The sequence below is a fragment of the Chiloscyllium punctatum genome, chromosome 12 (assembly GCF_047496795.1).
Source record: "Chiloscyllium punctatum isolate Juve2018m chromosome 12, sChiPun1.3, whole genome shotgun sequence".
NCBI classification, from domain to species: domain Eukaryota; kingdom Metazoa; phylum Chordata; class Chondrichthyes; order Orectolobiformes; family Hemiscylliidae; genus Chiloscyllium; species Chiloscyllium punctatum.
This window is the reverse complement of record NC_092750.1, coordinates 32,688,118-32,705,915: the sequence shown is the minus strand read 5'-3', so window position 1 is coordinate 32,705,915 and position 17,798 is coordinate 32,688,118. Positions and strand designations below refer to the sequence as shown.

At 38.7% G+C, this 17,798-nt stretch overlaps 1 protein-coding gene across 6 annotated transcripts in view; it reads right to left on the bottom strand.

The window, feature by feature from the left end:
• LOC140483762 (voltage-dependent L-type calcium channel subunit alpha-1D-like) overlaps positions 1 to 17,798 on the bottom strand; it is a 600,966-nt gene that overhangs the window by 292,909 nt on the left and 290,259 nt on the right. For all 6 annotated transcript variants that reach the window (XM_072582290.1, XM_072582291.1, XM_072582293.1 and 3 more), the window contains exon 9: positions 12,446 to 12,615. In XM_072582290.1, coding sequence (XP_072438391.1) covers positions 12,446 to 12,615 — 170 coding nt within the window. The remainder of the gene's footprint in view (positions 1 to 12,445; positions 12,616 to 17,798) is intronic.

Genomic DNA, 17,798 nt, shown 5'->3' with positions numbered 1-17,798 from the left:
TGGTGCTTTCTTATCACAAGTAATTAGTAAATTGAGCATGTCTATACCCATATGCATTGAAAGTTTATCCTGATTATTGGACAAACAAATAAAGTAGTTTCCAGAAGGAACTTTTCAACACAAAATGAGAGGAACTGAGATAAAAGGGCAAAAATGACTATGCTGTGAGACTGAATCAGACCTCATAAAACATTACCTAATTTCAGAAAGCTGCTAGCAGGCATATTTTCCAGTTTTTGATAATAATCGCAGATTCTAACAGGCAGTTGCGTGAGGTGAATGGATAGTGAATTGGTATGAAGGATACAATATGAGCTGCCAGTTAAAAAGATTATGGAAGACTGGCGTTATAAATCCATAATTAACTGAGGAAAAACGAATATGTAACAGAGATAGATTTCTATTATGCTCAACTAATCTGACCAAAACTGCAATGGAGGCAGTTAGCATTCGATTTCAGATGCATGTGCATTTTTGCTAGAAAGGGTAACCTTTTTAGACAATTTAAACAGCAAGCATGTTCTTTTGTCATCTTTTATTGCGCTTGAAATACGTTTTGGACAAATTTAGAATCAATAGCTGTCCATAATCACCACCATATGCATTTATTTCTGACAACAGAAGGAACTTACACATGAAAATTTGCCATAACACTTAGAATAGTTAATAAATCTAGTGAAAGACGAAAGCACATAGTTCAGTTAAAAAGTTACACTTGATGTGAAGACAACAAGACTTTGATAAAAAGTATTTAGTAATTTGCTTCTTAACATATAGAAGTATAAAACCTGTGGATAAGACACATTCAAGTTGGTTTCTTTTTATCCAGTTCCAACTTTATCTTACACTTTTGATATCTTCCAGAACATGATTGTCGAATATGTCCACTGATTTGCACACTATATAAAAGAATAGTCAAATGACAGCCTGATTTTCATAATCTAGCCATTTAACCAAAACAGCCTCTTTTTAACAGAAAAAGAATATTCTTGTTATTATGGAGCACTGCAAATAATAGACAGATACAGCTGATCATGCAATGGATAGAAAATAATTACAAGAATCAGCACAAGCCACACAAAGCACAAACAAATCCAAAACTAAAGCAAATAAAAATTACCATGTGTTTCGGATGACTGGCTAAACCATGCAAATCTTCCTTTCTTCTTTTCCAGTAATTCGGCCAATGTTACCCCTTCATATTAAATTCATGCAATTCCAGTTATTTAAACATGAGATGGCAACAGCAACATAGCAAAGATTAGAATCAATTGGCAAAATGAGTTAACATTAACTATAATGCAACAAAAATAATGCAAGAAAGAAAAGATAAGACACTGAATGCAAAGCTACTTGCACTGATCAATAATTAGAACCACTCAGAATTGCACTGCCCAAACGTTATCAATCCATGTGTGGTTTCAACCATTATCTCTGAAATTAATCCAAAATTATGTTATTGAAGCTATTCTTGTATTTAATTCTTCACAATCTAAATTGAAAGGAATTCTTGTCTTTGATCTGATAATGCCTTCTTGGTATTATCTCCTAAATTGTAAAGTAACAAAACACAGAGTTAACAGCTTCCCAAAATGATAAAACAATCTCAAATTTTTCCTCACTGAGGGGGACTAGCGAGCAAATTTCAGGAAAAAAGGATTACACAACAATAAAATGAAGTTCAGAAAACAATTCCAAATCAATAAATTGCTATGTTAAATATGTAACAAAACTTTTTTTTTGCCTTTCAACTAAAAGGCAGAGTCAAAGAAAGAAAATAACTGAGGCATAAATCTATTTCCATTCAGTGACACATTTGTAAATCTAAAGCCCTCTCCATCATAGGGTAGGGGTTCAAAAAAATCATGTTACACTTTTCTCAGATGAACAGGTCAAATGGGCTTGAAGTAAATCAATTGCTTATTGACATATCAATTACTTGATGTGGTGTTTTGAAATGGATTGTGAGGCACTCCATTCCATATATTGGCCTCTAAGCTTCAATTAATGTATGCATGAAATGATTCAGTAATAACTGGCCTGTTAACAAAAAAAAATCTGGTCTGGATTTTTCTCAAGACAAATAAATCCTATTTTGAGAAATGTAGGAGCAGTTTGATTTAGAAAAAAGGCAGAAAAGCCATCAAACAAGTATCTTAGCACCTGAAACCTGATGTTGCCATTACTTCAGCTTTTTATACATTCATGGGAGGTGGGTATTATTAACTGGGCCAGCATTTATCGTACATTCCTAATTGCCCTGAGGGCAGTTAAGAGTCAGCCACATTGCTTTAGGTTTGAAGTAACATACAGGCCAGACGAGACAAAAATGGCAGATGTTATCCTCCATAAAGAGAGAACCAAGTAGGTTTTTACACAGACAATAGTGGTTACATTGGAGCCATAAGGCCAGCTTCTTTTTATTCCAGATTTTTACTGAATTCAAATTTCACCATCACCATGAGCCCATATCCCCAGAACATTAACCTGGGGTTTGGGATTTTCAGAATGCCACTACTTCCCCAATATCCTTATTTAGACCATGTGTTATTTACTGGAAGCCCATATTTTACAATATGTGCATGAATGGGGTGGTTCTAGCCCAACAATCTGTGATTTCCTTGTTGAAATTTACTACCTGAAACCTGATGTCACCAACACCTTTCATTGCCTGGGCTCCTTCTGAACTGTCTCGTGAGACACCACACCCAAATTCCTCAATGTACAATGCTCAGTTGCAGCAAGATGGTCAACAATGATTGATGTGCCTGTGACTTAGCCATCTTTCCTATTGATGCCAATACACAAATTGAAAAATTGCCATTTGCAGTAGTGGCTGAATTCCCTTACATCTAGGGGATTAAAGATTGTACTCAGGCTGTCAAAAAAGAGAAGATGAGCAGCTAACAGCATTTATCAACAAGAAGGGCTTTCACTTTGTTTGATGTCCATTGAGCTATTATTACTCCAGAGCATTATGCAGTTTCAGAGGAAGATATAACCATGTCTTCAACCTGTGACACGCATCCATTTCTTCAATATTCAACTTGTTCAGAATGGCTAGATGAGGCTAATCAATTAATACAAAGTTGATGACAAAACATGAACTCTAAGTCTGCATGGGAATCACGTAAGCTTGTACTAAAGGTGAAAAGGCTGGGTACATCAGCAATCAAATTCACCTCTGTGGTATTACTTATTTTGGCATTACAGAGTTCTGAAATTCAAAGAAATCATAAAAATCATAGAATCCCTACAGGGTAGGAGGAAATCCCATCCATTGAGTCTGCACTGACCCTCCAAAGAGGGTCCCATTCAGATCCCCCCCCACCCTCACCCTGTCTCCATAATTTCATATTTACCATGGCTAATCCACGTACCTACACATGCTTGGATACTATGAGTAATCTACCATGTCTAGTCACCTCTGGACTGTGGGATGAAAGTGAAGCACTCAGAGGAAACACATGGAGACACAGGGAGAACATGCAAACTCCACACAGAGTCACCTAGGGCTGGAATTAAACCAGGGTCCCTGGCACTGTGAAACAACAGTGTTAACTGCTGTGCCACCCCAGTCTGCACTAACTCTCCATAGAGGCCCTGTGTAGGCACGGGGAGATTGTGCTAACTTCAAGCGATCGTCACCAAAGGCTGGAATCGAATTCCGGTTCCTGCTGCTGTGAGGCAGCAATGCTGACCGTTGAGTCACTATGGCGTCCACCAGAAAATGGTGCAGACTTTGCTCCTGTTGAGCCTGGCTCAAGCAGCACTATTTGCTATTCAAGGATTGTATGGGCATCCCACATGAGGATTGCAACATCAGTTAGCATCTAACACCTATGTGGAGCATGACCTGTCATTTTGGATAAGTGCCACCATGATAGCATTCTGATCAAGCATGTACCAAACTAATTTTGTAAGATAACAAGCAGAGATCTCATGACCCCAGAATGAACCTTAACTGAATCACTTAAACATTGTGTGGTTTTTGCTTGCTCAGAATGAAACCTGAGACATCAGATAGCAAATGTTGCATAATAAATGGGTATCCAAGTTTAATCTCCCAGCTCTCCCAAACCCACAAGTACAGTCTTAAAGTGAACAGATGACTTGAACTGACTGAGGAGGAACATCTTCAAACAGAAGGTGATGAATCGGTGAAACTCATCGCCATAGAAGGCTATAGAGGCCAAGTCATTGAATGTATTTAAGATAGAGATAGATATGTAATTGATTAGCAAGCGGATCAAAGGTTACAGGGAGAAGGCAGGAGAATAGGGTTGAGAAATTTGATCAACCATGAACAAATAACAGAACAGACTCATTGCACCAAATGGCCTAATTTTGCTCTTGTATCTTATGGTCTTGTGAAGCCAGATTCCTCCATGTTCTCCAGCAGTAGTAGAGGCTCTGTTTGGCAAGCCTAAGATACTCAGTATTACTTTGTGCATTCAAAAAGCTTCTGGGTTAGTAAGCTACTCCTACGAAAATTTCTAACAGAGATCATCTGCGACCTCAGTCAACAAACGTTTATTCTTTCCCCATAAAATGCTCAAAGTACACAGGGACAGTGGATGAACCTATCGCCAAAAATCCTCAAAATGCCAATGAAGTTTCACTCGTGGTAACAACCAGAGAAAGTCAGCCCCACAAACAGAATGGAATAAAAGGAATCATTACTCAAATCACAGGCTAATTTTCTTCCATGCATGTTGCTGATAGCTTGGAAGAGCACCAAGCAGGAAGGAAACTGTGCAAGGGAGCCAGTGGTGCTGGAGAGCTTTTGCCAAGGCCAGGATCAAGCGCTGCCTTTATCCAAAACCAGGATTGAGAGCCACTTTACCTAAGGGTTATACTTGCTGGAGAAGGGTAGGGTTTTAGGTTGAAGGCAGGTGAAAAAGATTTTTGGTAAGATCAGGGCTGCAAGTTTGGCAGTGGGGAAGTGAAAGAGGCTGCAAGAGGAATGGATCAAATTGCAAGTTGCAAGGTGGAGGAAGGAATGTGCAAGACTGGGGAAAACAAGGAAAAATGGAGAGAAGATAACTGCAAGGGGGTGTCAGAAGGAAACCGTCAGAACAGCATTGGTGAAGAAAGAGGCTACAAAAGTGGTATGGGTGGAGGAGCTTGCAAAGTAGTGGGATTAGGAAAAATGGACCACTACAAGGTGAAGAAAACAGTTTTAAACCTGTCAACAAAAATATACTCAGCTAACTGGGATTCCAGAAAACTTTAAATCATTCGAACTAATGAATGTCTTGTGAATTAATATGGAATCCCTAGTTTAGAGGTGCCAAAGGTTAGGAACTATCAAATGTAGTCAGACACTGTCAATTGTTATATTTAAACTTGAGAACTGAGAGACAGTGAATAGGGTTGTAACTGCCTGTTTAAAATCTTCCGAGTCTGCAAGTGGTGAAAATGCATTAGCTGTGATCTTGACCTAATCTGTCTTTGAAAGGTTTGCTTAGCGTGATACCTTTTTGTGTGTAGACTTGTGTCAATTATTTGGAAAAACATTTCTGTTGTTAACATTTCTAAGTTATCTAGTACCAACTTAAATGTTGTACTGTCAAGGAAATTAATCACTTCCTTATGTGTGGCTTTCAATTTAATGGAAAGCTATTATTAAGGATATTGACGAATTATTCTAATCTGCTTCTGAGGGAGTCCAAGCACCCAATATAGTCTCAGGATCCAGGGTGAACCATTTTGAATACATTCAAGAAAGTGATATTTAAATTTTTCAACTTTAAAAGTGTCAAGAGATATAGGAGAAAACAGGAAATATAAAACATTTTGTTACAATATGATTGTATCACCTAATAAAAACATTAGTGAGGAATAAAAAAAGTAGCGCACAAGAAATCCTCAACAGGAGCCCTTAAAAAACAAATTGACTTCTACCAGCTGCAATCCACTTTTGCAAGTGTCTCACCACACTTGGATCCTACTTCCAAATTACACAGAGCGCTGACAACTGAGTTGCTGCTGCAAATGTCACATCAACTGACTATACTTCTGTCTCAGAAGCTCACTTTTGTTTTCAGCCCTTATCACCAAGCTACACTGACTGCTGAGGCCATAAGTTACACAGAAACAAGGAGCAGGAGATGGCCATTTGATTTTCTAACCTGGTCTGCCATTCAATATGATTACAGCTGATCCTCTATCGCATTGCCATATACCTGTGTTCTCCTCATATCCTTTGATGTATTTAAAGTCACTTCCTGGAATATATCCTAAATGATCTACCTTATATCCAGAGATGATATCCCTAGTTCTAGACACTACTCAAGGAAAATATCCTCCTTGCTTCTAGTTTGTCTACCCCTATTATGTATTTCGAACAGATCCCTTCACCTTTTTGTAAAATCTAATAAATACTCAATCTAACCTCTCCTCATCGGACAGTCCAGCCATCCCCAGTATCAGCCTCATGAACCTCCACTGCACTCCCACCATGACAGTTAGATTCTTACTTAGGGAGACCAAAACTACACACAATACTCCAGGTATGGTCTCACCAGGGCCCTGTACAACTGCAGTTAAACAAGACCACCTTCATTTTCTCAAGGGCTAAACTTTCACTCTCTAACTCATCAAGTGCTTCATTCACTGAACAATACCTCCTGTAATTCTGTCGACATGAGTTATGTAGCTCCAAAAGCACATTTAGAATACTTCTTCAAAATCCACACCAATTATCAATGCTCAGTGAAACCACAACACATATGGAAAGCGTTAATTTCCACTGCACACATTTAAAAAGAAACAAGACGACAGGCATAAGTTAACATAAATTTCCATTTGAAAATAACTGTCACATTCTTACACAAAAAATCTACCTTCCGAATCACACCTTCTATGGAATGATTAAACCATAGCTCATGTTTGACCATCGCATATGCACACAGCAAGAACATTTTAACCATGTAGTTACAATCCTATTTATTTAATCTCAGATCTTAATCTAAGATTTAAATTTGACAACTGGCACAGCATTCACTATTGTCGCAGCTACTATGTATTTTCCAAGAATAACAGTTCATGAACTTACAAACTTAAATTAGAGACTCCACATTCATTTGCAATGAAATCATTACCATAGTGATATTAGGATTTCTTGAATCCCAATTAGCTCAATATTCCTTGTTGACATGTTTAAAACTGTTCTGTCTCCTATGCAGCTCTATCTTTCTGCATTTCCCCACACAGCCTCCTTCTCCTTCCATACTCACTAACAGCCCCATTCTTCACTTTCAGCTTCCTTCGCCGTGCATCCCTAGCATAGCCTCCTACTACCAATGTTGCATCCTCCATCTGCCAAAATCTACCCTTACAGTCTCTTACTTCCCCAACACCCCAAATGGACTTTCCTTCCCTAACATTCCCTTCACACACCCAGACCCCAAATCCTCTTTTGAACTTCAGTCCTCAATTTCCCTTGTGTCCTTCTTCATATCCTATACCCCTTTTGCAGCCTCCTTCCACCTCCCCACCCCACCCCATTGCATTGTAGCCTCCTGTTTCCACCTGCCCCTGTTGGAGCTTCACTGTCTCACCCCACCCCGTCACCCTATACCTCAATATACCTCCTCATCTCATCTCTCCTCAAATACCTTTGCAGCCTCCACCTTCAACCAACAATGCCCCTATTATAGACTTGAGACACAAAATTATGAACTCGCCATAAGGCTCCCACACCAGCCTCAGAAAACAGGATGAGGGGAGAGTGAGAAAAAGCTCACCTAACTTCAGCTGTCTGACTGCATCACAAAGTCTCCAGTGACTCCATTTGCTTTCACAATTACTAATTGCTCATTCAACCACAGATTGGTTCTCTCCCACATTTGCTGCTAATAGGCTTGGGCTATCAGCAACAAGCATAGGATAAAACCAACTTGTGATTGGAGGAACAGCTCCTCACCATGATCTTCCATTCTGTTTATGCGGATACTTTTCCTGATGGGTCTATCCATGAACGAATTCTCCCAGGTGTTTTGGGGACTTTTAGGGGTGTGTTTGGACTTTTCAAAAATTCAGAATGCCATCTTTTCCAAGTCATCCAGAATATTCAACTGTTTCTGAATATTTGCTGCTGTTTCCTTTTGTGTGGCTTCTTGTTCTGCAAGGAAAAATGTCAATATATATACTGCAATGTATCTGGGTGATATGCATACATAACTGAATAAGTGGTAGAGTGTGGAAGCTGTGAGATGAGGTTGTAATGGTCAACTAGGGCACATGATTTCGAGATTAAGTAATGGCTAGGACACTAGAGATACCTTCCCTGCATTTCTTTGATTGGTAGCCATGGAGCCTTTTGGAGCCCTACCCTCGACAGCATACATAGCTTCAGTTTAGCATCTGATCTAAAAGATTGCATCTCTAAGACATTGCAAATGTACTGGAATGTCAGATTAGGTTTGTTCTTGGAATATCATCTTAAGTTTATGATCAAGTCTTTGAAGTGAACTTGAATCAATAAAATTCTAACTCAGAGGTGAGCGAGACATAGCCAGTGCTGAAGCAAGATGTAATGTGAATGAGAAAGTAACAATTGGAAAGCAAAATATTTGGATATTGAAGAAAGAAAGATGTACTGAGAGAAGGTTTTGATTGTGAAAGCGCTGGACTGTAGGAAAAGAACACTGATAGCATCTCTTGTAAAGACGTAGAGAAGAAGTGCGTGCCTTCAGAATAGTAAAGTACTGCAATGACCCCTTCCCTATTCTGGGAAGACAATGGAGAGAAGAAATTTGTCGTGCATGCTCAGAGAGGGAGTAAAAGGAGAGTTGTCAGGCTGTTGTGAAAGATGGAAAGAAGATGAGCTGTACTCACCTTTAATGTTCTCTTAACACCTCTGTACTTCTTTTCACCCTGAGCCCAGGAAATGGGGGATTTCCCTGTTGTTGCACTAACTCTTTCAGCCATCTCTGCCCAAAACAGCTGTATAGTCATCCTTGGGGTCTTACTGTAGAGGCTGGCAGAAAGACCTTCAGTGTTCCTCCTCCAGAAGAACTCAAGGAATGCACATGGGAAACTCTGTGATATAGATATTTTTTAATCAACCCGTTCAAAGATGTTATTACACAGCTCTGGAGCAGATGAGACTGAAACCCATGCATCCTGGTAGAGCGGCATGGACACTACCACTGTGGGACAACTGCCCCAACTCTATGGCTTGTCACTGCCAAGAAGATTGTTTGCACACTTATCCAATTAAATCTTCCAGAAGAAAGCCAACCTCACATTAAGACATTTGCACTTTAAACAGCTTGCCAGAAATTGTGCAATGAAAAATGAGCAGGCAAATTTACAATGATATCAGGTAGGTAACCCATTAATCATAATAAGGTAAGGTTCAGGAGTTAAAACTGCCTGCACTTCTTGCAGTAATGTTCAGAAAAAAAGTGGGTTCCAAGCCCCACCCCTCTCCAATTGTGCTAATTTAAAATCCGAGCTAACATGAATCATTGTAAGTATTTAAATGTGCAATGGCTCAGCATACGAAATGCAAACCTAACCAAACGAATTGAATAAAGGATACACTCCATCGACCAAATCCATTATGTCATTATGTTATCCTAAAATAGATTTGGTTACTGTTTGCATCTTTAAAAACTATGACTCATGGGAATCTTTTGACAGGTTGAAGAAGTTTTGCACAATTCAATCTGGCATTTGTCATGGAATAGTAAATTCATTACGCACTGACATACATTTGAAAAAGAAACAAATCTTTAAGGAAAGAGTCTGCAGAATGTAGCAAAGCTAACTTTCTGAAAAATCATTAGGGAGAATAATGGAGCACTGGTACAGTACCATCTGGGTTAGTTGCGCCTCAGGTGTTAAACGCACCTGAACCTCATTGAATTAACTTCAACAGATGAACTAATTTAAGTATATTTGTGCCTCGATGCTTAATATTATAGAACCAAAGAGATTAGGATCAGAGTGACTGCTACCAGAAGTGAAAGAGAGTGCTGGTTGCTCTTCATGTCAAGTATTATGGCAACTGGAAATCACAGAAACCAGATTGGCAAACCGAGGATGGTCCTGTAGGAGGGAGAATATCATTTGGGAGAACATTAAATTATTTTAACGTAACTCTCCTGAGTTCTACCTAGCCACATTATGAGATCGATCCTAAATTACATTGAAACTGGGGTCGTAATGAGCTGAAGAGTATATGTACAATACGTACAATCTGTTTGTACTCAAAACACCACTGGACCATACAATGGGATATGTTATTCATTTGACATAATACTTCAAGGTTTCAGTGTCGAATAATGCAGAGGCTTTGAGCTCCAACTGCTGCAGAGGTTTCTTGAGCTGCATTCTCATCCCCACTGAGTTAATCAAAGGATTATTGAAAAGTTTAATTGTTTTATCTCAAACCGATTTGACAATTTATTTTTCAGAGACCAAGGAAAACAAAAAAATCAGTTATTTTTGACACATTGAAGATGCATGAAATACCACTCAATGATCCAAAAACAAATCACATGGTAATCATAGAATACTTGAAACAGTTAATACAAACAAAGAAAATCTTCACAAAAAACAGAATAGTCATATATGTTCAGCTTTGTATCTCTTCAACCTGATGTTTTCTCAATCAGTCAAGTAAATCATCAATTGGTAAACAGCTAGTTCACTACTTGAAGTAATAAGTGTGATGTAAGATGTGTGATTTACATATTTATTGATATACCTATTTCAGGCTTTGGATTTTGGACTAGAACTATATGGGTTTTGTTCTGTGTATGAGGAAGTGTAATAATTAACTTGTTTTTCTTGAAGTCATAATTTTAAAGCAATATTTTTCAGACAGCAGCTGACTGAGGGCCTTCCTGGAGTGATAATGAGAGTTTAGAACATAGAACTGAAAACAGTATAGCACAGGAACAGGCTCTTTGGCCCACCATATCTGTGGCAACCATTATGCCATTCAAAACTAATCCTATCTGCCTGCATATGGTCTGTACTCATCTATTCCCTGCCTGTTGATGTGCCTGTCTAAATGTCTCTTAAACGTTCAAAATCTACTTCTACCACCCCCCCGGCAGCACATTCTAGACACCAACCATCATCTTTGTAAAAAACTTGTCTTGCCCATCTCTTTTAACTTTACCCCTCTCACCTTAAAGCTATGCCCCCTCGTATTTGATATTTCCACCCTGGGAAACACATTCCAACTATCCACCCTATCCATGTTTCCCACAATATTATATATTTCCATCAGGTCACCCCTCAGACTCCAATGCTCTAGCAAAAACAATCCAAGTTGGTGCAACTTCTCCTTATAGCTAATATACTCAAGTCCAAGCAAAGTCCTGGTAACTTCTTTTGCACCTTCTCCAAGTCTTCTAAATCCTTCCTGTCATGTGGCAATCAGAACTTCACAAAATACTTCAAATGTGGTCTAACTAAAATCTTCTCCAGCTGCAACATGACTCGTAACATCAGTGTTTTATGATTAGAAATAGCAAACATTAAAAGGTGATAGCTTGTTTTTGATTTATCAGAACCAAGATGTGATTTTGTTTAGGGAAAATCCCATAGATTCAACAGTTTTTGGTTACATTTCACAGAAGACCTGGCTGGGATCAGATGCAAGAACAGTTTCTCCTGGAGAAAGGAATTAATTGAGAACTGTTAGAAAATAAGTTACCTCAGTGTAAGGATTTTAGTTTGAAAGTTCCAGATCAGAAAGATTTGGTTAGAACCCGAGGGGTTATTTGAAACTAAGAAAATTTACAATCGGTGTTGTGAATGATCCAGGAAAAAACTATCAAAATCCTAAGACGAGAAAAAGGGTGAAACAGTTAAATCAAATTTACAGATGTGATACAGGAGGGATCTCTCTAGTATTTGAGCACTGTAAAGAAATGGTGCTGAGATAGATGGGATTTTGTTTTCCCATGTGTTTTGAAATCTTTCACATTGTGTTTTATGTAAATAGTATTGATTGTTCTATAGATTTTCATTTCTTTTGTGTAATAAACTTCTACGTATTGTTAAAAATTAACCTGGAGCATTACGTGCTTGCGTTCAGTTAAAAGCCACCAGGTTAAATAACAAAGCATGATCTATCAATCAAGATTTTAGTTTTGTGTCTAGGCTTGTCAAGCAGGAACATCAGTTGGGGTTGTAATATAAGGGTGCCTGCTTAACAGATATGTATTGGTGAAGTTTCTGGTTTCCTGCTACCTACACCTCCTGCCAGGAACATAGATTTTAACTCTGTCCAAGGTTTGCATTAGACAAAATTTTATTGTGATGCCACAAAGCTATTCCTGTATCAATAAACCAACGACTATATTAAATTTTATGCATGCAACATTTCACAGTTCAAGTTGTAATGAATTAAACAAAATAATTGGTGTTTTGTCAGTCTTTTACCCCGAATGTAGTGATAAAGAAAGATACATACGATTTCGCCTCTCCGCACTCTCAATGTCTTCCTCATTCTCAGGATCAATGTCTTCTGCCTGAGTGATCCAATCCAGATATCCCTTAAGATCCTCTTCAAGTTGCTGCTTCTCACGAAGTTTCTGAAAGTCTCCTCTGGCCTTAGCCTTTTCCCTTTCCTTAGAAAATTCACTGTAAATTTCATAGTATTAAGAATTATTTCAGATAGAAAGATTATGGTGAAATAGAGAAAAAGAACTTAATTGTTGTTACTTCATCACTAATTGTTATTGCTGACCTTAAATATAAAACCTCAAATGATATGTAAATATTCATTAATTGAATAATTTTCATGTTACTTATCCAGCCTCTGAATACAAGCAATTAATCTCTAGTATAGTATGAAATGTTAGCAATATCATACTGAACTTTTAGCCAGAAGAACTAAAAATCCAAAATATTAACAAGTTATTGAATTGAAATCAATGAATTTGTGGACTAGTAATGAAAAAGAAGTGAACATTACTATTGTCAAAATGTAACTAGTTCAATAACACATCCTTTCGGGAGGCAACTGAACACTCTTAGTGAGTGACTACAATCGCAAAAACTGAAGTGGCAGTCAATTTTCATTCCCATGGATAGCAACAGAATAGTAGCAACATCCAGGATACCACCATTGTGATGAAATTCTATGGTGAATAGGACAGATGCCCACAAAGTGTTGCCCACACAAACTCCGTCTAGTGCATCTATACATACTAGGCCAAAATCCGTAACCGATGCCAAAATTTACATATCTTAAAGAAATCTCAGTTAGTCTCATTTCTTGATAATCTTGTGATGATTTAGCAGATCTTTAAGAATATTACAAGTTAAATGAAGTTCCACAATAGCAGCAGGTTGCATGTGGACCTTTGAGCCTGGAATTCAAATTTCAAGGATACATTACTATCAGTATTTTTACATTTTGGCATCTGTATCGCTCTGAAATATGAAACATAGCAAACTCCCAGCTTTTTAATAATGGCTTACTGAAATGTTAACTAGTAAATTGATCTTAAAAATCCAATGATGACTGCCATTTTAGACAGTTTTCCTCATGTGTGATTCACCTGAACCTTTTCAGGGAAATTTAGGACAAACAACAAATGCTGGTCTTATCAATAATGCTTCCATCATACAGTCATAGAGTCACAGAGATGTACAGCATGGAAACAGACCCTTCGGTCCAACCTGTCCATGTCGACCAGGTATCCCAACCCAATCTAGTCCTACCTGCAAGCACCTGGCCCATATCCCTCCAAACCCTTCCTACTCATATACCCATCCAAATGCCTTTTAAATGTTGCAATTTTACCAGCCTCCACCACTTCCTCTGGCAGCTCATTCCATACACATACAACTCTTTGCGTGAAAAGGTTGCCCCTTAGGTCTCTTTTGTATCTTTCCCCTCTCACCCTAAACCTATGGCCTCTAGTTCTAGACTCCCCGACCCCAGGTCCACTTATCCTACCCATGCCCCTCATAATTTTGTAAACCTCCAGAAGGTCACCCTTCAGCCTCTGCCCCAGGGGAAGCCACCCCAGCCTGTTCAGCCTCTCCCTGTAGCTCAATCCTCCAACCCTTGCAACATCCTTGTAAATCTTTTCTGAATCCTTTCAAGTTTCACAACATCTTTCCATTAGGAAGGAGACCAGAATTGCACGCAATATTCCAACACCAGCCTAACCAATGTCCTGTACAGCCACAACATGATCTCCCAACACCTGTACTCAATACTCTGACCAATAAAGGAAAGCATACCAAACGACTTCTTCACCATCCTATCTACCTGCGACTCCACTTTCAAGAAGCTATGAACCTGCTCTCCAAGGTCTCTTTGTTCAGCAACACTCCATCCTACGAAAGAACTGAAATGTTCTTGCTGTTGGCACTTACTTTGTTATCATAGCAATGGGACAGAAATCAGCAGGGTGATCTTAAGCACCCAAGAAGGGTGGGTAAGAGTGGGAATTAAATTTCTAAAAAAAATCAAACCCAACACCAACTTGTACAAACCTGCCTGCTTCTGGTTCAAATATACGGGCCCATAAACTGTTCTCAAGCAGTAGATTAGATTCGATTCCCTACAGTGTGGAAACAGGCGCTTTGGCCCAACAAGTCCACACCGACCCTCCAAAGAGCAACCTATCCCCCTCTGACTAATACACCTAACACTATGAGCAATTTAACATGGCCAATTCACCTGGCCTGCATACATCTTTGGACTGTGGCAGGAAACCAGAGAACCTGGAGGAAGCCCAAGCAGACACAGGGAGAATGGGCAAACTCCACACAGACAGTCGCCCGAGGATGAAATTGAACCTAGGACCCTGGTACTGTGAGGCAGCAGTGCTAACCGCTGAGCCACCGAATTTGTGCTAATAAAATATTTCAGATTTGAGCAACTATTTGGACTTAATCACCAAAGATTGTATTTCCCAAAGTTTGGAAATACATCTGTTAAGGGGAGAAAATAACTCATGGATCCACAGGTAATTGTTTTCAACATGCTTACATCCATCCTTAAAAAATTGAAAACAATACTAGTCACTACTCCTGACGTGGTTTCACCAGAGCTCCATTTAACTGAAACATAACCTCCTTACATTTGCATTCTATTCCTCTCACAATAAACAATAACATTTTACTAGCTTTCCTAATTACTTGCTACCAAGAATAACCATTTGCAATCAAAGGAAAGGATACATAGAAATAGAATATATATTTTAAAATGTTGTATTGATTTATTCAAATATACTCAATCCAAATGATGAAGTTGTTTTGTGTGACATCAATATCTGACACTGCAGTTAACTCTGAGATAAGAATGTTGTACTTAAACTTATGTTAACTGTTTACTTGGAGTGAAATGAAAGTTTAGGCACATCTATACAGGTAATAAATACAATGGTGACAACCAAAATCAATTACAATTTTTTTTAGAAATCGTTAAATGTTGGATAGAACCAAGGCAATGAGGTCAGACACAGTGCAACTAATTAAAGTCCTGAATAATGAATTGACTTAATTGCTACTGCTCCAAGAGTCAGCAGGGTCACTAATTAACTCAGTGACTTAACATTCTACTATCAGTTTCCAACTATATTTTGCCTACACTGTAAAAACCATGAAGTACGAAGAAGAATGGCTAGAACTTGATTAAAAGTAGATGTATTGGAATGGTAGGTACTGTTATTACAATGAAACTTCACTTGCAAACACAGGGCAGAAGAGATGAGGACAGCATTGCAATCTCTAGAGTTTACAGGCCAATTGCTGTGCTACACCATTTGTAATGTACAAACAGCATCACGCAAAGGAGCTTCCCCATTATGTTTAAGAACATTCTAACTGCTCATTAAACTTGCCTCAGAAATTAAGTCCAGTAATTAATAACTTAAATTCCGTTTTCATAATATAATTGTTAATAACAGCCTATTAAGTTCCGGTTCAGTAAGTGAACAATTTAAATTGTTCAGCCTCGTTCTTTCAAATAGTGAATTGGTATCAGAGAACTTTAAAAATTGAAAATTTAAAATTTCTTTTCAGACATTTCCTTTCTTCATCCAAACCTTCTTTCCCTTTCACTACTGTTCCTTCTGTACCTGATTTGATTCTAAGCCAAGCATCTGTCGAGATTGGCAATGTTAATTCTGTTCCTGTATCCACAGATGCTGCTTAACTGACTGAGTATTTCCAACACTTCCTGTTTTTACTTCAGGTTTCCTAGAGCTGTAATACATTACTTTTATTCGAATTCACTTTGTTTGTTTCTTCATCAGTCTGTTATTCATTTGTCAGTCATTAAGTTTCATGGGTTAGGAGGTTCAAAGTTGGTCCCACTATTCACTGAAGTCCCTCTCCAAACCATTTTCCTCAGCTGATGGATCAACATTCCTTCCGGCTGAACACCAATTGAAAGAGGAACGGAAGATGGTAGAAGCACAGAATACATTGGACGGTGGACGGACTTCAATGTCCATCAAAGCAGCTCAGTAGTGACACTAATAATCAATGGCAACAATAAGTAATGGTACAGTTGCTAGAATGGGCCTGCAGGAGCAGAGAGGTTACGAACAAGATGAAAAAAAAACTAACTTGACTTTGCCCTCACTCATCTCCTCAACACATATGCCTGTCCATGATAGGATTGGTAAGAGTGACCACTGCACAGTGCTTGTGGAGTCAAAGACCCATTACTATAATTTTGCGTGGAATTACAACTATGCTAAATGGAATAGATATTGATTGGGTCTGGCACTCAAACTGGAGATCAGTGAAGGATTGTGGGCTATCACAATCTGTCAACTCATGGCCTGACAAATCCCTTACTCTACATACCATGAAGGAGATGATCACCCCTTATTCAATGAAGAGTGTAAGGAGGGAATGCAGGAGCAGCATCAGGAACAGCTTAAAAAAATGTTAACCTTGTGACACCACAACACAGGAATATGTGCATACCTAGAACAGCTAAAGCAACATGCAGCAGATATAACGAAATAATGCCACAACCAATGGATATAATCAAGACGTTATAGTCTTGACACATCCATGTCACAAATGACCACAGACAATTAAACATCAAACAGGAAGTTGAAAGTCCACAAATGTCCCTCATGATGGGGCAGGAATTCAAATGCAAAGCATAGCCATTCCACTTGACATAAACAGAGGCTGAAATAGATAAGATCTGACCAAATAGAGAAATTGAAGGGGCAAATACTTCTTCGAGTTGGTAGCTCCTTGGATTTAACTGGTTAACTTCAGCAATACCCCATGGAAGTCCTAAGCCTAAGTCCACTGCTTCACTATTCAAAACTTAATTAAGTGGGATGATTATGATCTAAGAGTAGGATAAAAGGCCAGCACAACATCAAGGGTTGGAGGGCCTGTACTGTGCTGTACTGTTCTATGGTTCTCTGTTAGAAGAATGAAATAACTTCAGAGGTCAGTATCCTGTGCTTAAAGTCAACTTTATTTACACATGGAATCCTTGACTCTGATCGAACTCCATCAGAGCCAGCTCTCAGACTGAACGGGATGTCTGACTCCTGCTTCTTTCTGTCAGCCAGGACTCCCTGATTGGAGCAGAGTGGCAGCGCCATTCAGAGAACTCATTCTATGAGATCCATCTGGCTGACGTTGTTATACTTGCTACAAAGAGTATCATCCCACATCATGCATAGAAAGTTGGTGCAGCCTTCTGAACAAAGAAAACAAAGACTGTTAATGCATGTACTAGATTTCTACGTGGATCAGATATGTAAAAGGCCAGACAATTGTAAAAGGTGAAATTAAAGTTTGCTGTTAGTCAAACAATAGTAAAT